Source organism: Pogona vitticeps, chromosome 1, assembly GCF_051106095.1.
Source record: "Pogona vitticeps strain Pit_001003342236 chromosome 1, PviZW2.1, whole genome shotgun sequence".
NCBI lineage: Eukaryota > Metazoa > Chordata > Lepidosauria > Squamata > Agamidae > Pogona > Pogona vitticeps.
The window spans coordinates 22,314,859-22,335,198 of record NC_135783.1 but is presented as its reverse complement, the minus strand read 5'-3'; the positions used below and the strand labels follow the sequence as shown (position 1 = coordinate 22,335,198).

At 39.9% G+C, this 20,340-nt stretch overlaps 1 protein-coding gene across 2 annotated transcripts in view; it reads left to right on the top strand.

Moving 5' to 3' along the window:
• PRKCE (protein kinase C epsilon) overlaps positions 1-20,340 on the top strand; it is a 385,401-nt gene that overhangs the window by 152,808 nt on the left and 212,253 nt on the right. For both annotated transcript variants that reach the window (XM_072989347.2, XM_072989353.2), the window contains exon 2: positions 15,922-15,985. In XM_072989347.2, coding sequence (XP_072845448.1) covers positions 15,922-15,985 — 64 coding nt within the window. The remainder of the gene's footprint in view (positions 1-15,921; positions 15,986-20,340) is intronic.

Sequence of the window (20,340 nt, the reverse complement as noted above, 5' to 3'; positions counted from 1 at the left end):
ATGCTTACATTATAAAGATAGGTGAACTGATAATTCTAATTCAAGTTATTTTATAGGTATTTCTGTTATGTAGCTTGTGTGACAAAAAATATTCCAGTAGCCACCCAAACATCTGTTTGGTCAAGTGTTTGCTCCCTTCTCTTGCAGGTTGTCCATTAAATAACATTTTTCATTGTGTGTCTGTTTCTTGATCTGTTGGTAGTACTGTAATTTTCAATATTTGCCCATTGATCATTTTTCTACAGTAATGAAGAAGACTACTGCCATGTCCTGAATCGACATGACCTAAGTTTTGGGGACATTGGCTATCAATGTTGTAAGTTTACACAGATAATCAATTTGGGAATGCTATCATGTTTCCATTAGCTGGCTTTTAAAAAAGAGAGAGATCTGTACAGCCACCCTTGTGAAACTGTGGTGTGTGTGTGTGTGTGTGTGTGTGTGTGTGTGTGTGTGTGTGTGTGTGTGTGTGTGTGTGTGTGTGTGTGTGTGTGTGTGTGTGTGTGTGTGTGTGTGTGTGTGTACATTCACATGTATATGCTGACATAAACAAAGAAAAATATTGTGATACTTCTGAGACTTAACAGTTTTATTTCAGTTTGAGCTTTCATGGATCCATTTTTAGACACTTCTGTCATGTATTTGACAAAAGTGGATTGCTCACTCTGAAATAAATTTGTTAGTTTTCAGGGTGCAGCAGTATTTTCCTTTCTGATTTTATTTTTGTTGTTGCAGTACCAGAGTAACTCAGCCGCCTCTCTGAATATTTAGTATGTTAATGGCAATAATGTCTCTTAGTACATTATAAGTCAAAGGCAAGAGTAGGTGATACCATTATTAGACAATTAAAAAACCACACACACACACTAGCTTTCAACTTGTATCAGTCTTCATCAGGCTGGACACCACAGCGCTGTGGATGGTGAAGAAAAAAAACTTAAGATGTTCCAAAAATCATGGCCAAATGTGCAGGCCAGGTTCCTTTGTTAAACGTAAATTTCAGAATTGAGGCTGCATGTTCAAGTTGGAGGTCAAGTTTTAGATTTCAGCTCTGGTGTTGACTGGAATGCCTCTCCCAATCCTACTGGACAGACAGTCACTAGTTATTCAGCTCACCTTCCCACCACTTCTATCAGCCTATATTAAAACACAAGGCTCCTTTTGACTAGAGATGAGAGCACATCCACACCTGTACCATCCATGGTGCTGTGGTGGCCATCCTGATGAAGACCGATATGAGCCAAATGCTAGTGTTGTTTTGTTTTCTTTTTTAGTGGTTTAATAAAAGCATCACACACACCCTTGCCTTTGGATTAGGTACATGGGCCACATAGTTCTTTCCTTTTTTCCTTTTTCATCTTACAAATGTATCTCAATAGCATGTGGAAGAGGAAACCTGTTTTCCTGTATAGGATCACCTACATGTTTTGGAGGTGAAATTAGATGTCAGCTGCAAGAAGGTGGGGGCACAACCAAAAATAGGCAGAGTTGTGGTCTTCTCCTCGACAACCTCCCTCTTTCTCTAGCTTCTTTCCCCCATAGTCTTTCCCATCCCACTGATTGCTGGGGGATGGGAAACACTATGTTCATATTTCTCTTAACAGGAGTCTGAACTGACCAGTTGCAGTGCATTTTGTGAAATAAGTAGGAGGGCTGCTATAAACGAGGCTAAAGGTCACAGATAACCTCTCCCTCCAACAGCTTATTTGTGATGTGCTTAAGTCATGACACGATAAAGGTCTAGGCAGAGTTAAGTAGTCCTAACCAATTGCAATGACGGCTTATATCTGCCTGAATCTCTGGTCTGAGAATTTCTTGTCTAGTGTGGCTAATCGACATGACCTAGGTTTTAAGGACATTGGCTATCAATGGTGTAAGTTTAACACAGATAATCAATTTTGGGATGCTATCATGGTTCTGTCTATGAATTTTTCCATTAGCTGGCTTTTAAAAAAGAGAGAGATCTGTATAGCCACCCTTGTGCAGCTATGGGGTGTGTGTGCGTGTGTGCGCGTGCGTGTGTGCGTGTGTGTGTGTGTGTGTGTGTGTGTCTGTGTGTGTGTGTGTGTGTGTGTGTGTACTTTCACATGTATATGCTGATGTAAACAAAGAAAAAATATTGTGATACTTCTGAGACAGGTCTGAGAATCTCTTGACTAGCATGGCTAATGAGAGATATTTGGAGCTTTAGTTAAAAAAAAAAAAAAAGAGGGAACAACAATTCCAAGCTCGGCTAACTCTGCATAAGATTGGGTTGGGGGGGAGTGATATGGGGCAGTTGTCACCTTATGTTGTTGTCATATGCTCATCTTCTAATCTGATTTATGGCAACCCTGCAAATCAGCAATCTCCAAAATGTCCTGTCCTCAACAGCCCTGCTCAGCTCTTGCAAACCCATTCCATCCTATAGGCGTATTTTTATCCTAAGCCAGAACACGAGAAGTCTTTTTCCAGAGTGGACTTGACCTTGTGGAAACCTGGGTGCGCAGACTGCTTGACAGGTGCTTTTTTTTATGCTAGGCTGCCAGAGTTGTACAGAGATTCAGCTAAGATACACACGGCAGTGATGCAGTGCATGTCTAGCTTTCTACACCTAATAACATAAGCTGAAATATAAACTTACTGGAAATTATTAAGCCACACAGAAAAAAAAATCCCTCAATTTTTTACAGAGAAAAATGGAACTACATGCAATAAGTATTTTCTTTCCAAGCTAGAAGCTGTTTTCCTGATTCTGCAATTAAAATTGCTTCACTTGTGACTTAATTAGCATATGAAATGGTACTGTTTTATTTATGAAATGCAAAAGGCTTAATTTTGTATGAGCAAAATTGCAAACATATTCTGTGTTACAGAGTGGGCTGTAAACTGTTGCATTCTATCTCATGGATTATCACAAATAATGAACCGCCCCCCCACCTTATCTTCCTAAAATGAAGCCTGCAACATCCATAGGGTGCAAAAGCAAGTCTTGATTTGGAGCATTATATATTGCATGTCTGCAATATGTGCTTTATTGTTCCCTGAATTCTGTAGTCTATGTTAGACAGAAATCTTCATATTGTATCGTTCATGGCATTTTGACTGAGTGAAGCTTTGTATTCCATTTATTCCAGAAGAGAGAATATTTCAACTGGGTGTTTTTCTAGGTACTCCAAAATTTCCAGTCCAGCTGAATTTTTCCAGAGTCCTTCCCTCCCCCTCCCCCACCCTTCACATCACTGAACAGAGTGAAATCATGGACCATCATTCCTCAGTCCAGCTACAGTGGACCCTCGACTTACAGACTTTTCGAGTTACAGACTTCTCTGGCTGCAAAATTTAGATTCCACTTGCAGCCAGAGAATCGACTTACAGACCAGAAAAAACCCAAAATGGAATAAAAATAGAATAAAAACCACTGGTTATGGGATTAATCGGTTTTCAGTGCATTGTAGGTCAATGGAGATTTGACTTACAGACTTTTCGACTTGCAGCCACCATTCCAATACGAATTAATTCCTTAAGTAGAGGGTCCACTGTACATGTTCTGTATGTTGCAGGTTGCAGGTGCAGTGCCTTGCCAAGGGTGGTTGGATCCCATGGGAATTGGTCTGGCAAGGTGACAAATGTAAGGGGATCCAAAATCAATAACAGGTAGGGCTCATTAGCTTCATACAATCAGAAGACAAATTAAAAACCAACGACCACAAAGTTTTGGTTGTAATTAGCATTAGTCCATGTATTCAGCTTCTCTTTCCATGAGTCGCTTTTGTATTATTCATGAAAATACTTTGAAGATGAGAAATGCTAGCAAAGTGATCAGTGATAGCTGGAAGGGAACGGTGAAGATTGGGTTTCAGCCCATGGTATCAAAGTGTCATCGCTGTGTCTTCTGATGAACCAGAAATTCATTGATGTGATGATGAGTCTTGCCCTGCTTTAGACAAAGCAAACTGTGACAACTTCATGTTCTTAGTGCAGCATTTTATTTTCTCTTGACTACCTCCTGAGCACTTAATAAGACTTTGGAATGAAGCTTCTTTAAGCTCCTGAGTGCAGTATGTAATCTTGTCCCTCTTTGATTTTAAATACAGTGAACCCTCGACTTAAGGGATTAATCTGTATTGGAACGGTGGCTGCAGGTCAAAAAGTCTGTAGGTCGAGTCTCCATTGACCTACAATGCATTGAAAACCGATTAATGCCCTAACCGGCCATTTTTGTTCCATTTTTGTTCCATTTTGTTTTTTTTCTGGTCTGTAGGTCGATTCTCCGGCTGCAAGTCGAACCTAAATTTTGCGGCCAGAGACGTCTGTAACTCGAAAGTCGAGCCGTCTGTAAGTCGAGGGTCCACTGTACCATAGGGGTCTGGTGATTTCAAGACTGGAACAGTGATTTCCTAAAATACTAAAACCTCATTTGGGGGTTCAGAAGAGAGTTAATCTGAATGTGTGAATGTGGAGAGTTCTAGCCCCCCTTCCCACATCCTATCACTACTTGTAGGACAGCTGGAAGAGGGAACAGTCTGCAATGTGGGAACTCTCCATATGACAACGAATTATATTTTTTCCATATGGGTCAGGGAATTTCCTTTTCAGACCATCCCTTGCGGAGAGGAAGCAATTGGGAAGAGCTGAAACTCTCTTCTTGCTCGTACATCCACATGTACCTTTTTCTGGACTCCTAAACAGGACTTTAATTGTCTCTGAGTCACTGGGGAGTTGATCAACATAATTAGGTTACTGTCTTCCTTAAACTAAGAAACAGTACTTAACCCCATCTTCTTAACTTCAAAAACAAGGCACTTTAGACGTAGGGAATGTGTTGCCTCAACAGATTTGTCATCTCATTGGAGCATATTTTTCCATGCCTGTACAAAACATCAGTTCCAGTGGAAACAGCAACATTTATTTTTTTTTATTTATTTATTTTATTTATATCCCGCCTATCTGGTCGGATCAGGACCACTCTAGGTGGCTAAACTGATGTAGTCAGTTCATCCTGCTACAATAAATGCTGTTAGCCTCTTTCCAAGTATGCTGGCAAAAACAAAGAGAAATCCTGCAGCCCCTTTAAAGTATAACATGCTTGCAGTCTAGCCCACTGTGCATCCTATCATCCAGGAAAGAACTTTGATTGCTGTTGATCACTAGTTCCCGAACCTGGACTTTCTAGTCATTGTTGGACTGTAATCCTCATTGTCTTCAGTCATTGTGCCCAGTGATCAGTAAGACAGATCTCTAAGGAAAATCACACACAGACTCAGCAGCAAATTGCTACTCACTAATGAGGTGCCTATTACATTCCTGGGCATGCATTCAGGAATGCCACCAGAACTTCATTAATGAGCTGTAATTCCTTCGATGTATGTGATTCCTCTTATTCAAGCTTTTACCAGCAATAGGATTCTGACCAATATGTGTATCTGTAGAGGAATGGGTACCAAGTGAAATCAGGTACAGAAGATGACAACTTTTTTTTTCTAATTTTGATGATGAACTTTCAGAGTATTGATTTATTGTTGTAGTCATCGTTCAGTCTCTAGAGACTAGGGTAACATGCACTGAATAGAGGTCTTGGAACAGCATCTAGTGTGGCTGAGAAGGCCAATTCGAGAGTGACAATCCTTTTCACACTGAAGACATACAATCTGTCCCCTGTCCAGCTCCTTGATTTTGCTGATTATGGGACTGCCTCTTTGCCTCGGCCTGCTGGACAAAGGTCTCTTTAAATTGGGAGAGGCCATGCTGCACCACCTGCCTCCAGGCTGAATGCTCAGATGTCAGGGTTTCCCATCTGTTGAGGTCCATTTCTAAGGCCTTAAGATCCCCCTTGCAGGTATCCTTGTATCGCAGCTGTGGTCTCCCTCTGGGGCGATTTCCCTGCACTAATTCTCTATACAGGAGATCTTTTGGAATCTGGCCATCAGCCATTCTCACGACTTGGCCGAGCCAACATAGATGTCGCTGTTTCAGTAATGTATACATGCTAAAAATTCCAGCTCATTCTAGGACTACTCTATTTGGAACTTTGTCCTACCAGGTGATACCAAAAATGCATAGGAGACAACGCATATGGAAGGTGTTCAGCTTCCTCTCCTGTCGTGCACAAAGGGTCCAGGACTCACTGCAATCCAGGAGTGTGCTCAGGACACAGGCTCTATAAACCTGGATCTTGGTATATACCGTCAGCTTCTTATTAGGCCATGCTCTCTTTGTGAGTCTTGAGAACATGGTAGCTGCTTTCCCAGTGCGTTTATCCAGCTCAACATCTAGAGAGAGAGTGTCAGAGTTCGTTGAGCCAAGACTACTGGCCATACTGGCAGGAGCTTCTGAGAATTAAAATTTAAAATATCTAATGTACTGAAGGTTCAGAACATAGAAGGATCTGAATTAAAGAAGTATCTTTTCTAGGAACAGCTAAAAATAAATAGTTAAGTCCCGCTGAGAATCTTAAAAAAGAGTAGAAATAAATGGTTAATTCCAGCGAAAAGCTTTTAGCATAGAACTTTGTATATCCCACTTAACAATGGAATCACTTCTAGAGAGAAACCATCTTCTTTTTTTCCATCCATTTGGTCAGGAGTATTCCATCTGGCTGGATTCCAGCATTGCCAACATGATCATATGCAGTGCTCCTGAATTTATCTTTGCAGACATTGAATAATGTAGGAATGTCACAAGGTGCTTTTATAGACAGAAAGCAGATTGTATTCCTATGGGATGGGATGTTATTTTCTGTTGCTGCTACTGTGGTGCTCATGTTCATTTAACTTTTATGGCTTCACATAGATCATGAATCTCAGGCATAGTCATAAAACATAATCACATACTGCCTTTTTCATTTACAGGACAATGGATTTTATTTTAGGGCTTCAAGCTTTACACAGTAGTTTAATCAACAATAATGCTAATCCCAAACTAGTAATACAGTCCTCTTCTCTCCGTGTTGGTGGTGTGGGACCCTGTTCTCTGTGCAGTAGCTATTGGGAGAGCATTTCTTTTTGTCATGTGCCATTAAGTGGCTTCCAACGTATGGTGACCCTAAGATGTTCAAGGAGGGATCTACCATTGCCATCTTCCAGTGAGTTTCCATGACCCACCAAGTGTTTGAATTGAGGTGTTTCCTGCATCCTGCATCCTAGTCCGCTTTCTGCTTTCCAGCTGCCAAATGCTGTTAAATGCCACTAACGCCACTAGTTACATCGATGACGGCTAGATCAGCTCTGTACCTTTTGGGCAGTTATGATCTGCCTCTGCTTTTTGTCTGGCAAGGCAAGGATTTAAGTAATCAGAAACGGACCAGGGCAGGTTGTATTCTGATAAATTCTGGCTTGTATTGTCAGATTAGACTGCCTTTTAGTTCCACTTATTACAACTGCACTAGCTCCGGACTTGCTCGTTGGCATTCGACTTTCTTGCAGCTGACATGGGGTCGATTACAAATGATGGTGGTGGCTTTGAAGATGGCAGGTCCGGCATTTATCTGCCAGGTCTTGACCATCCTGACTGACTACCGGAGTGTAAATTAAAGCTTTTAGTATTACATCTTATTGGACTTATAATATCATACAGGATGCCTGAAGATTCTGGGGGACTTTTATATCACGTCAGGACATTGCTGAGAGAGTTGGAGAATAGGGTTGGATTAAGACTGGAATGGCTGAAGAGCAGCTGCTTTAAAGATGGAAGAGAAAGGAACTCTGAAGAGCTTATTGCGCCGAACTCCAGACTATGTGTCTGCTCAGCTTACCTCTCGGCACCTCATCCTACATGGTTAAAGTTTAAACTTAAGATCGATGGACATGCCAACAGTGGATGTTATTAACAAATGAATGAAATGGAGGAAGGGGAGGAACTTGATGAACTTGACTACTCAATCTAACCCAGCATGATAGAATTTAACCTGTAAAGCACATAGTCAGTGTAAACCAGCTGATAAGGATGGTTGAATAAATAAAATCTGGCAGGGATAGGCAACGCCCTAAAAATGGTTTTGTTTGGGAATGTGATGATATGGTGAGTGCAAGGTAGATTTGATGAATTCCCCACGCACGTTGTAAGTTAACCCTCTCACTAATTAATTTTTAGATTGATTTAACTAATGTAATAGCATTTTGATTAATATCTGATCCCAAAGGACATCCTTGTTAGTTTACTCTTCTACTAAATGAATTACAATTTAGGGGGCAGGGGTGATTAAATTAATCATAATACTTATTAACCATTCATTATTTTCTCCCCCCTCTAAATTAATTAATTTTATTTTTATTTCTGTTAATTGTTCTATCAGAGATTAAATTGGCTGTATATAATTATTCTATTGACTTTAAAATTTGTAAACATATTACTTTTTTATTCGCAAAGGCTTTCACGGTTGTTGTGGGTTTTTCGGGCTCTTTGGCCGTGTTCTGAAGGTTGTTCTTCCTAATGTTTCACCAGTCTCTGTGGCTGGCATCTTCAGAGGACAGCACTCTGTGCTCTGGTGTAGTTTGCTAGGGAGTGGAGTATTTATGGCTGTGGGATAGGCTTTTGTCCTTTTCAGGAGATGGGTGATTAGTGTGTCTTGTTAGTTTCCTTCTAACTATGGCAGAGTTAGGAAAGGAACTACAAACATAGTAATGCCATGACAAATTAGGAGGTTAAATGGACAAGAAAGGCCCCCTTATTGTTTATTTGAAGCAGGTAGGGGTATGCTATTCCTGAAAATGGATGTTAATTTGATATATAGCCAATAATGAACCTGCACAATATGAACTTGCCCTGTAGATGTTTTGAATACAATAATTCATTCATGTTGGCAGTGCTGGCAAAAACTTCTGAGAGCTAAAGTCTGAAACATCTGAGCCAAAAAGGTCTTGGGATTTTACATGCATGCAGACGGAATCAGATAAGTTGATACCGTTGGTTGATGAGGTGCCTGGCACATGCAGTGGGTGTGATTGGGAGCACTACCAGGAATGATCTGTTAGCCACAGCTCTCTTTGGAGGGCCAGAGATTTTCTTCCTTCACCTAAGCCAACTTTATCTTCCCTAGGGCTGCAGCTTGGTAAATAATACAATTTGCTTTCAGTATGCCAAGAACTAAGCATGAAGCCAGGCCCTTCCCACATTGGGATTTCATACATGCAGGCTAACTTTGATGTGCTCCTTCTGTATGAATGACAGGGATGGGGAGAATGGGCATTCTGTTCCATGCATTGAGCCAGACGGACCCCAAAGTGTAATTGGATAATTTGGAACTATTCCCATGTCTTCAGTGTGGAATATAATGTGGCACTGCCAAAGGGTTTCTCTGATTTGGTGCCCACTAAATGGAATGGTCTTCCCCATGAGATTAGAGACCTTTATCTTCTTGCCCATCACATGAATGGCTGTGGGGTGTTTGTGAAATTTTCTGCCACAGGTTCTAGGATAACCTTGAGTGGACAACATTTTCTGTTGGCCATGGAGGGAAGGGGAGGCACTGCTTTTCTCCAAAACGACCTCTTGATGGCTTACCCGCAGGTGCCCCATTTATTCTTCATTCATTTTTACCTCATGGACCCAAGTCTGGAACTTTGCAGATGGGAGGAGAGGGAGATTAGGCGTTCTAGATCAGTTTGCTTGGGAGGTAAATGTCACCCTAATTCACTGGAAGAACAATAATCTGAAGGGGAATTTTGAAGCTCCCCTGCCCGCCATATCTTCTCTCCTGCAAAACACCTCTACTAAAGAGAAAGGGTCGCCAGAATGACATTACATGTGAATGCAGTGTCCTGTTGGCGGCTTGAGTTAAAAGTTTTAATACTGCATAAGGAACTCAGAGTAAACATAGTATGTGAGCTGTATAAACTGAGGAACTGAGAGTACTGTTTCTTTTCCTTTCAGGAGGCCATCTGCAAAATATTATAGACCAGGTTCAAAGGCAGACATCATCTCTGACTTCAAAACATTTACCTAGCACCTTCTTCTTCTGATCTCCAAACAGAGTGCACTTAAAACATTTATAAAAGATAACAAGTCAGCATTTCAGCATTATCTGTGTCTGTTTTTATTCTGCAGAAAATGCTGCTATTTTATTGAATTTTATTGTGGGTGAGGGGACAGACATGATCTTTCTTTATAACAAAACCCTTCCGTGCTGTCTGCACAGAATACTTCTTTTATATGGAAAAAAAAAAGGCTGACTCTCGCAATATATTCCTTGTTCTCTGGTACTTCTCTGTTGCCCTGTGAGTGAAGCACCTTATAGGACGTGAGTTCTTTATGCTTTTGAAAAATACTCTTTGTAGACAAACTTCAGAATTCAGGATTTCAGGAAGAAAATCTCTCTCTATTGTGGAACTTCTCGATTAAATAGAATTTGAGCCAAAACCTTTCTCGCATTGGGGGTTCATATTTTAATTGCTGCCTTCCTTCTTACTTCTGCAACCAACCTGTTTCCCATTTCTTCAGAAGAGTAGTAAAAACGAAAGTAGCCCTAGGAAGAATTGTTGTTGAGGGCTTCTTTAGGCAGTCTGTGCAATTTCACCGATAACTGTAGTTTTATAAATCCTTGTTGTGGACTGAATCATGTGCTCATATGTTCTGTTTTATGGAGCAAGGAGCAGCAGTTGTGTTCTTGGCAACCTTGTATGGTGTACTGGAAGAATTCTGAAAAAGTAATATATTCTATTGAGATTTTGTATACCATGGTTCAATCTTCGATCCTGATGAAGATTGTAGCCAAGAAATATGAAGACTGAAACTAGGAAAGGCAGCAGTGAAGGAACTAGAAAAGATCATCAGGTGTAAGGATGTGTGTAAGGATGGAGACCAAGACCAATATCATCCATACTCTTGTATTTCCAGTCACTGTGTTTGGGTGTGAAAGCTGGACAGTAAAGAAAGCAGACAGGGAAAAGTTATTCTTTTGAAATGTGATGCTGGAGCAGAGTTTTGTGGATACCCTGGACTGCCAGAAAGACAAACAAGTGGGTCTTAAATCAAATCAAGTCTGAACTATCAAAAATATTGAAGCTGAGGCTTTCCTACTTTGGGCACAGCATGAGAAAGCAGGAAAAAAACACAGTGCTGGGAAAGGCATAAGCCAGCAAGAAAAGAGGAAGGCTGAACACGAGATGGATTGACTCCCTCAAGGAAGCCACAGGAGCTGAACAGGACTGTTGAGGATGGGACATTTTGGAGATCACTATTTGTAGAGTCACCATACATCAGAAGTGGCTTGATGGCATATTGCAACAACAACAATTCAGTGTTTCTTGGAGCCAAATAAAAGGTATAGATCTCTGCAGAGAAAGATGGATTTGATTTAACTCACTAGTCCGTATGCATTTTATTTTTTTAAAAAAATCATATAAATTTTAAAAAAAATTTAAATTTAAATCGGATTTTATTTTTTAATTTAAATTGGATTTTAAAATGTTTGCTGACTAGTGATTTAAATCATGATTATTATTAGATTTAAATCAGATCCACCCTACTACAGAGTTAGACCTCTTTTGATTTGCTGTTTGGACTGAGGTTTTGATTCAAGAGTGGAAGGGAATCATAGATCAGAAATACAAGTTGAAGTCAGTGCATTTGCCTAAACAAATATAGTGGTGCCTCACTAGACGATGATAATCCGTTCTACTGAAATCGCTGTTTAGCGAAATCATTGTCTAGCGAAAAGCATTTCCCCATTGGAATGCATTGAAACCTGTTTAATGCATTCCAATGGGGAAGAATCGTCGTTGTCTAGTGAAGATTGGCCATAGGAAAGCCACTTTGCGAACCACCGATCAGCTGTTTAAATCACTGTCTTGCGAAGCTTAGGTCCCGGAAACACCTGTTTGCAAGTGTGGAGGGAGCTGTCAAAATAATCGTCTAGCGAAAATTGGTTTGCGAAGCAGGGACCAAACATTGTCCAGCAAAATTCCCCCATAGGAATCACTGCTTTGCGAATCGCTATAGCGATTGCAAAAAGCCAATGTCTAGCGAAAAAAAACTGTCATGCGGGGTAACTGTCTAGCGAGGCACCACTGTAAATAAGGCAGAGGTTAAAAGTAAAGTGGGAGGATGTGGAGCAGATGAATCTGAAGAACTAGAGGAGCTTGACCTGCATGTCAAACAAGAACCAGGAAAGATAGAGGAAGAATCTGTCTGTGAGCTGCATACCATGTTTGATTGCTTTTACACACACACACACACACACACACACACACACACACACACACACACACACACACACACACACACACACACAGAGAGAGAGAGAGAGAGAGAGAGAGAGAGAGAGAGAGAGAGAGAGAGAGAGAATGAGAGAGAGAGAGATTTATTTTATGGAGCAAGGAGCAGTACACAAACACACACATTCTGTTTTGCTTATTTTTTTTCTGATAGCATAAACCAAACTCCCTTGGTGCTCATCTGCTAATAGAGAAGGTGCAAGTCAAAGAGGCATTAAAGCTGTTTGTACAATAGCTCCATAGAAGCTCAGTGACATAAAGCAGACATGCCCAGTGCAACTCCTGTAGCTGAAGTCATCAGATCATGATTTGGAAGGGAGATTCTCAAGTGTTCACTGACTTTCTGCCCTACAGGAAATCAGAGGCTGATTAATTAGAATTCTGTAAGATTGCCAAATCCTTCCTTGTGTGATGCCCGTGAAGAACATTAAGGGATGCAAGTGCTGATTTGATATTCTCATTCAATGTAAATTTTACTTAAGATTAATATTTTTGCCCTGACTTAGAGGGGCACTCAGGTTGAGAGACATATTACCACACTTGCTTCTTACCTAAGCCTCCTGCATTGGATAGCCTGGGAAACAGCTATTCCCCCCCCCCTTCCCTTATGCTTCATATGGAAAAAGATAATTTGAAGTTTATTTATTTAAATATTTGTAAGTTAGACATTCAGATATAATATCATCCTGATGGTGAACAATATAGGTAGAAAACTCAAAATGCAGTGTAATGTTAACTATATATCTAAAACCAAAGAACAGCAACACAGCCAATAAAACTCATAATTTAAAAGTCATTTGAAACAGATTGTTGAGGGTGTTTTTTTTAAGTATCACAGTTGGGGAGGGCAGCTACACTTTGAAGAGGGGGGTGCTATAAATGGGAGTTATCTAGATTTAAAGTGGTGTTGGTGGCGTATCTGAGGTCCCAGTTGTTGAACGGCTGTTGAAATCAACCCTAGCCAGACAGGCCAATGTTGAAGAAGGAGTCATTCATAAATATCTGGAAGGGCTGGTTGTTCCCCATTCATGATATAAATGAACTGTTGTGTGCAAAAATATAGAGAGCATCTACCAAGATGTGGTGCAGAATTATACTAGCCCATTCCGTAAGATGGCTGCTCTTTTTCTTCTTCCCGGCAATGATGTAATCCTGGCAAGATCTGTCGCGTTCTCGCATTACTGAAAGGGTACCGTAAATAATTAAAAAGTAAACTATTTGTCAAAACTAAGGACCAGCCTGTCGTTTGCAAAATACTTGTGCTCAGTTTTGTATGTGTGTACTCACTTCCTTTACTAATGGGCACAGGCTACACATTATCACTGTCAATTAGGAGAAATCATTTTAAGTGATGTTGGACTCTGTTTCTGGTAGGAGCAAACATTAATGCAAGTTGAGAAAGCAGTGGCTTGATTGCTGCTTTCCCTTCTGAAACTCCCTCTCTGTTCAGATTTTTGGAGTTAATGCTTATTAGTGGTAAATACTGTACAACTTCTATTCAACAAAATTGGGATACGTACTTTAGTTTGTAACTGATCTGTTGAGGCAACAAGCCTGTTTAAATTTCTTGGGAATAACTGGTGCTAAATTCAAGGTTAGGCTATACAATATAATTAGGACATCACTAGATATCTTCAACCTCACATGTTGCAAATGAGTTTGCTTCTGTTTTGTCAGTAGTTGTTGGGAGTTAAACATGAACTTTCTTTGCATGGCTTAATTGCTCCAGCACAGCAGCTTTGAAAGATATCATCTCTAGGATGAAAAGACTTTATCAGCTTCTAATTTTGAAGCTGATGTCTTACCTTGTTTCAAGCTTGCTGAGATATTCTTCTAATTAATTCTTATGTTCTAATTATGTTTTGCCCCTTATCTATTTTCTGCCACCATAGCTGGTATATTATGCACCAACTAAAGCTTAGAAATAGATCACACAACTAACTCAAGATACCCCACTTAGGTTTTTTTTTGATGCGCACATCCAGTGGGTTGGCACATGCCTGAAAATCCAGGCAGGGACTTGTTAGGACGGCTGGATAGCTCGGTGGTTTAGGTAACCGGCTGCAGAACATGAGGTTCAGTTCTCCACTGTGCCTTCTTGACAGTGGCTGGACTTGATGATCCATAAGGTCTTTTCCAGCTCTGCAGTTCTAAGGTTATATAGTTGCCACCAAGAAGGTGCTGCATGTTGGTTTGCCTTTGCCAGGCATAACTCCATAGCATGATTTTGTCCAATAACAACTTAATTAACTAACTCTTCACTGTCTTCATGAGAAGCAAGCCACATTGAGACTTCACACAATGTTAGGGCCAGTCCAGCTGCAGAAGCCACAAGTACAGCAAATGACATCTGTTTGTCAGATATGTGTTTTGAATTGTGTTGTCTTGATAAAATATCTTCCCTAATTACATTTTGGAATTTATGAAGAAAAATGTTCACTGAACTGCCATGGTGTGGATCAAAGTAGTTCAAGTTGTTAATGGTTTTCAAAGTGATTTCCTAAGAAACATTGATTCCTTTGGAAGGTCATCGGGAGTATATTGATGAGAAAATTAATGATGATAGTCAATTCTGGCAACATTCGCCGTTTAGCAGTCTTAACACAGAGTTTGACAGTATTACTTTTTGGACTACAGAATCCTCCAAACAGTATGGTCATCCCTTGGCTACAGTACTTTGAATGTAGGAAGATAACATATTGAGATAAACCATCTAGTTTAACATCGTTGACACCGACTGGCCGCAGCTGTCCATGAATTCTTAACACATGCAAGCTTTTGATTTCCCCCAAACTCTTCTTTAGGCTAGAACTAAAAAACTAGGAAGAATGAAAAGATTGTGGTAGTTCAACAGCGTCTCCATGTGTTTTTAGCCGTGCCAGAGACACCCCGCCCCATTTGGTCTGGTCAATAGTTCAGAAGACCTCAAAAACTTGCACATTTTATGGATTCATAGTTGATCCTAATAAAAGTATCACCTATCTGTGGGTTTTGGATTTTATTTTGTTCTTATGTATCAATTGTGACCCCCTTTTCTTTTGTTTGGAAATGCTTCTGCATTTTATTCTTGTACTGTGCCATCGGAGAGGAAGCCTTGTAGATCTCCTGTATGAAAAGATGCACAACTTCCCACTGTAAGCAGAACATGCAAGTTCTCCTTCTCCCTTTGAGTGTTATGTCAGGAGCTTGACAATAGAAACATTTGCACTCCCTTTCCTTTTAGCCACTTAACATGAAGTTACTCCCATCAACTTTTAAAATACTTATTGTTTGGACAGGCTGTTGGGGACAAGGGTTGAAATTATTAGACCTCTAGAGGTTTAAACATCTAATAACGTTTTAGTAATTTTAATGTGTTGCTAAGCACACATTTAGTATTTGGTTTAAACCTCTGTTTACTTATCCCTAACCTAAGCAGACTAATAAATTCTGCAATAAGACAAATTCCACTTCTTAACTGTTTTCTGATAATTTAAGGCCTCTGTTAGGTCTACAACAGAAGTGTGACTAAGCATTCAGAAGAATCCTTCCCACGTAACCCTAAACGTTGTTCAGGATGACGCTTTGGAATCTACCAGACTTTTAAAAGTCCTTAAAATCATGAAATGCCATGAGCATATTAAGTCTGCTGTAGCAATTTGCAGGATGACATTTAACAAAAAGTAAACAGACCATATGAAAACAACACAATGGAATTCTAATAATAAATATTTGCTTTCTTCCACTACAGATTGATTTGGAGCCAGAAGGAAGAGTGTACGTCATCATAGATCTTTCAGGCTCATCAGGTGAAGGTAAGGCTCCTGTATTTTACTGCACTTCTTCCTAAATAGCAGTTTGATTGATTTACATCCCTTTCACCTGAATTCCTGTGTACCCCAGGACTATTCTGGGGAGTGGGGGCCCTGAGAACATGCACTAGTGATCTCCAGGATACACTCTGTCACACTCTGTACGAGGGGCTTTCCCTTGAGGCTGCTCTAGAAACTTCAGCAGATCTAGAATGTGGCTGTCCTGGTTCTTACCTATAAAGCCCCTACTGGTTTGAGTCCTCATGACTTGTCAGAGCGCATTTCCCCAAGATCTATCCACACCACTGGATCTTTGCAGGCAATGCTTCTGCAGTTTGCCATGCTGAGAGAGGCCAGAAAGCCATCCATCAGAAACTGTGCCATCTTGGCAGTGGCCTTCACTCCCTGAAATGGGCTCCCAGTTGAGCTACACCTGGACCTCATTACCTTCTAGAAGTTGCTTAAAACCATGTTCTTTAAAGAAGCCTTTATTAGCAACGTCTAAGGAATCTATCATATCTGCCCTAACGTTTGACCATTTCTACTGCCCTTGGTGTGCTGTTTATGTTGCTTTATTGATTTTGCTGCTGCTATTTTTTAATTATTAATACTTCTCTTACTGCTCATGAGTGTGTTTGTTTTATTGTTTTTGAGCAGTGTAGAAGCGGAACGAATGAATATCAAACATGTATTGGTGACTCCATATGCCTCTGTTTGAACCAACAGTTGGCTGGGGGTCATCTGATTTCTGTTCTACGGTTGCAGCTAAGAAAATGTTGATCTGGTCATTGTCTGGATGGGAGACGTTTGGAAGTTCTTTGCATGTTGCTCTGAGATTCCTAAATAGATGTTCAGGCAATAAGCACAACAAATTGTGATTAATATGTCTTAAATAGACATGTGCTAAGATATACATTTGTCCTTGTGGGATGTTTATATGTGAGCTTTACACTATGGAATTGTTTCAGTACTGTCTGTAAAATCTGGAGACAAATTGGATAAGTTGACATATATTTAAAACACAGGCTAATTTGTCTAGCAATGAGTTCATTTTTCTACTAAAGCAAAATGGAGAAAGTCAAACGAATGATTTTAATAAGTGGCATTTAAAGGTGAGCATTCCTTTAATTTTAGCCAATTAAGGAATGCTTTCTATATTCCGTTAAAACTGGTAGCTTTAAAATGACAGAGCCTTCAGATAAGATGTTCAATTTACAAAGATACAAGTATATGTGTTTTCTGTCAGTGATTGTCAAAATGTGGTTGAACTGCTAGCATGCATTTATTGAGTAGCCAAGAGTATTGTATTGAATAGCATTTTGGCTTGAGCTTCATTTCTGCCCTTTGCCAATACATAAGGATCATCTATGCCTTTGGTAAATATGATATTTTCATCTTGGAGTTATTTAAGTTTACATAGACCTGACTAGAATAGAGAAATGGAAAAAGCCATTAGATCTTGTCCATTTGAACAGTCTGGATATTTTAAAAAAACATGATAAATAAATGAATAAATGATAGAATGCCCAGTAGTTTAGTACTGTGGTGCTACTCCAGTACAAAAGGCATGTAATTTAGAATGCTAAAATCTAGGGATATATTAGATGAGGAAATTCTTTATATGTTTATATCCAGAAGCAGCTCAGGGACCATTTATGGAACCAGCTCCCGTTTAAAAAGAAAAGTGGGCTAGAGCACCCTTCCTAGTTCAGTCACAAGCTGTCTATGTTTCTATCAAAAACTGGGCACTTTACAACTTGCGCTAAAGGCTAGCACTTGAGCTTATTCATATGTAGGTTTGTTTTAATTTAAACAATACATTATAGCTGTTTTAGATTGTTCAAAAACTGTACGTTTGCTGCATGGATTTAAACCATTTATTTTTATTAACTTTGCCTTAATATTTCATAAATGTTGAATATCAGCATTTTGCATTAATTTCTTTATCTGCAAATATATATCTTGTCCATTTGCAGTGCAATTTGCAGTGCAATTTGAGAAGCTCCACCTAAGCTTTCTGCAGACCCTGATCCTTTGAAAACTGAATGTATCGTATTTGGAAACAAATCAGCGACTTGCTGTCACGTGTATAGCAAGGACTGATGATATGAGAACATAGAACATTTAAACCCTCCCCTTCCAAACGAAAGCTGCAATTTTCAGAATTCCTGCCAGAACATGTGCATGTAGTAGATTAGATTAGGCATCCTTCAGTCTTGAGAGACTATGGTAGCATGCTCTGTATGGAGAACTTGGGAGATAATCATTTAATGCTCCAGATTTTCCCTAATTATCTTTTAGTCTTTAAATTTGCAAGCCATTTTTGGGGGGATAGACTGTGTCTGCCAGCTCTGTTTCTGACACATGGGTTGCAATATGAATGAAGACACCGTAAGAGAGACAGAGGTATTCGTACAGTATTTGTGTACGAATATCCCTGCACAGGTGGACATAACGAGGGTCTGGCCACTCTTTGACCTGACAGGAGGATCATCATCCCACCTCCTGCCAGGAGTGGCTAGTCAACCGCAAGCTCCAGAGTGATAGGAAGGGAGCAGGGAGCCCGCAGCAGCAGTGGAAGGGTGAGTGGACAATACGGCCCCAGAGGGCTGGACCTTCATTATGTCCACCTATGCGGGTATATTCGAATACGAATACCCCCATCTCTATACCATCCCTAAAGTAGAATACAGATCTTGGAAAAGTTAGCTATTTGGACCAGAATTCCAGAAATTTAGGAGATGGGATGTGGATTCTGGGGTGCAAGAAACTATACTCACCAAACTGTATCATCTCCAAACTTTAGCAAAATGGTAAAAATGTCTGTAGAGGATCTGCACAAGCTGTGATTCACCAAGCCTCTCAGCCATGTATTATATCTTGCCAGTGGCTTTTCTTCAGGAAAGGAGCAAAGCCCTAGAGATTAATTGACTGTTTTACCTCAGACAAGAGCATTGAGCCTGGATGTTTGCAAGGTGTTTAAAGTCTAACCAACAAGGAGATTGCTCTAACAGCAGCTACTGTTTTGTAAAGTTGCCTTTTCAAAATGTACTGTATATCTTTGTTAAACTGAGGTATTTCTTGGGTGTTTGACCCTGCCATCGTCCTGTAGCTCAGATTCTGTTGTTTCTGTTCTGTGAGCCACGCAGGATGACGAACCTGAGCTGATAGTTGAGTAGGAATGTAAATCTCCATCTGTTTTGTTCTTCCAGATGAGCATGAAAACCTTTTGAAGTTTTCTCTCCAGTAAGCAGGATTATAAGAGGTTTTGTGCATGTTTTGAATTTCAGGGTTTTATTTTCTGCAAACTCCATGGAAGTGGTTTTTGAAGAACAAATGTGTATTTTCTACAAAATAACAAGGTTTTAAATGCAAAATACAAGATTATTGAACACACCCAAAGGTCACCATGGTCCTTTAGATCTCATGCAGGAACAAAAATAATCTCATAATATGTATTCGCAAAGGCTTTCACCGACGGGATCTAATGGTTGTTGTGGGTTTTTCAGGCTCTTTGGCCATTTTCTGAAGGTTGTTCTTCCTAACGTTTCGCCAGTCTCTGTGGCCGGCATCTTCAGAGGACAGGAGTCAGAACTCTGTCTGTGCTCTGGCTCCTGTCCTCTGAAGATGCCGGCCACAGAGACTGGCGAAACGTTAGGAAGAACAATCTTCAGAACGCGGTCAAAGAGCCCGAAAAACCCACAACAACCAATCTCATAATAGTTGGCTGTTTTTTGACACGGTGTTGTGATGTGTTAAGAGACACTTTTTTGTAGCACATGAAAAAATGTGTGAGTAATCATCCTTGGTGACTGAATACATTCAAGAGTGATATCTATCTGTCACTCTTTATCTATCTATCTATCTATCTATCTATCTATCTATCTATCTATCTATCTATCTATCTATCTATCTATCTATCTATCTATCTGTCTGTCTGTCTGTCTGTCTGTCTGTCTGTCTGTCTGTCTGTCTGTCTGTCTGTCTGTCTGTCTGTCTGTCTGTCTGTCTGTCTGTCTGTCTATCTATCTATCTATCTATCTATCTATCTATCTATCTATCTATCTATCTGAGTTTACAGATCACCCAAGCCAGTGTGAACATTACTCGGAGCAATTTGAATGACAGGCAAAGCATACGATAAATAAAAATAATAAAATAGCACAGAGCATAATAACACAAATTAAACACAACCAATGATAATATTGGTTGAGGTTATAACAGGAAAGTATAGTAGTTTTTTTCAAAATGGAACCAAATGGAAGAAAATTCTAATTATTTCTTTTTTTAAAATCTCACTAGCAGTTGCCCTAATCTTTTATATTTTCCAAAGCATTGAGCAGACTTGAAATGTCATA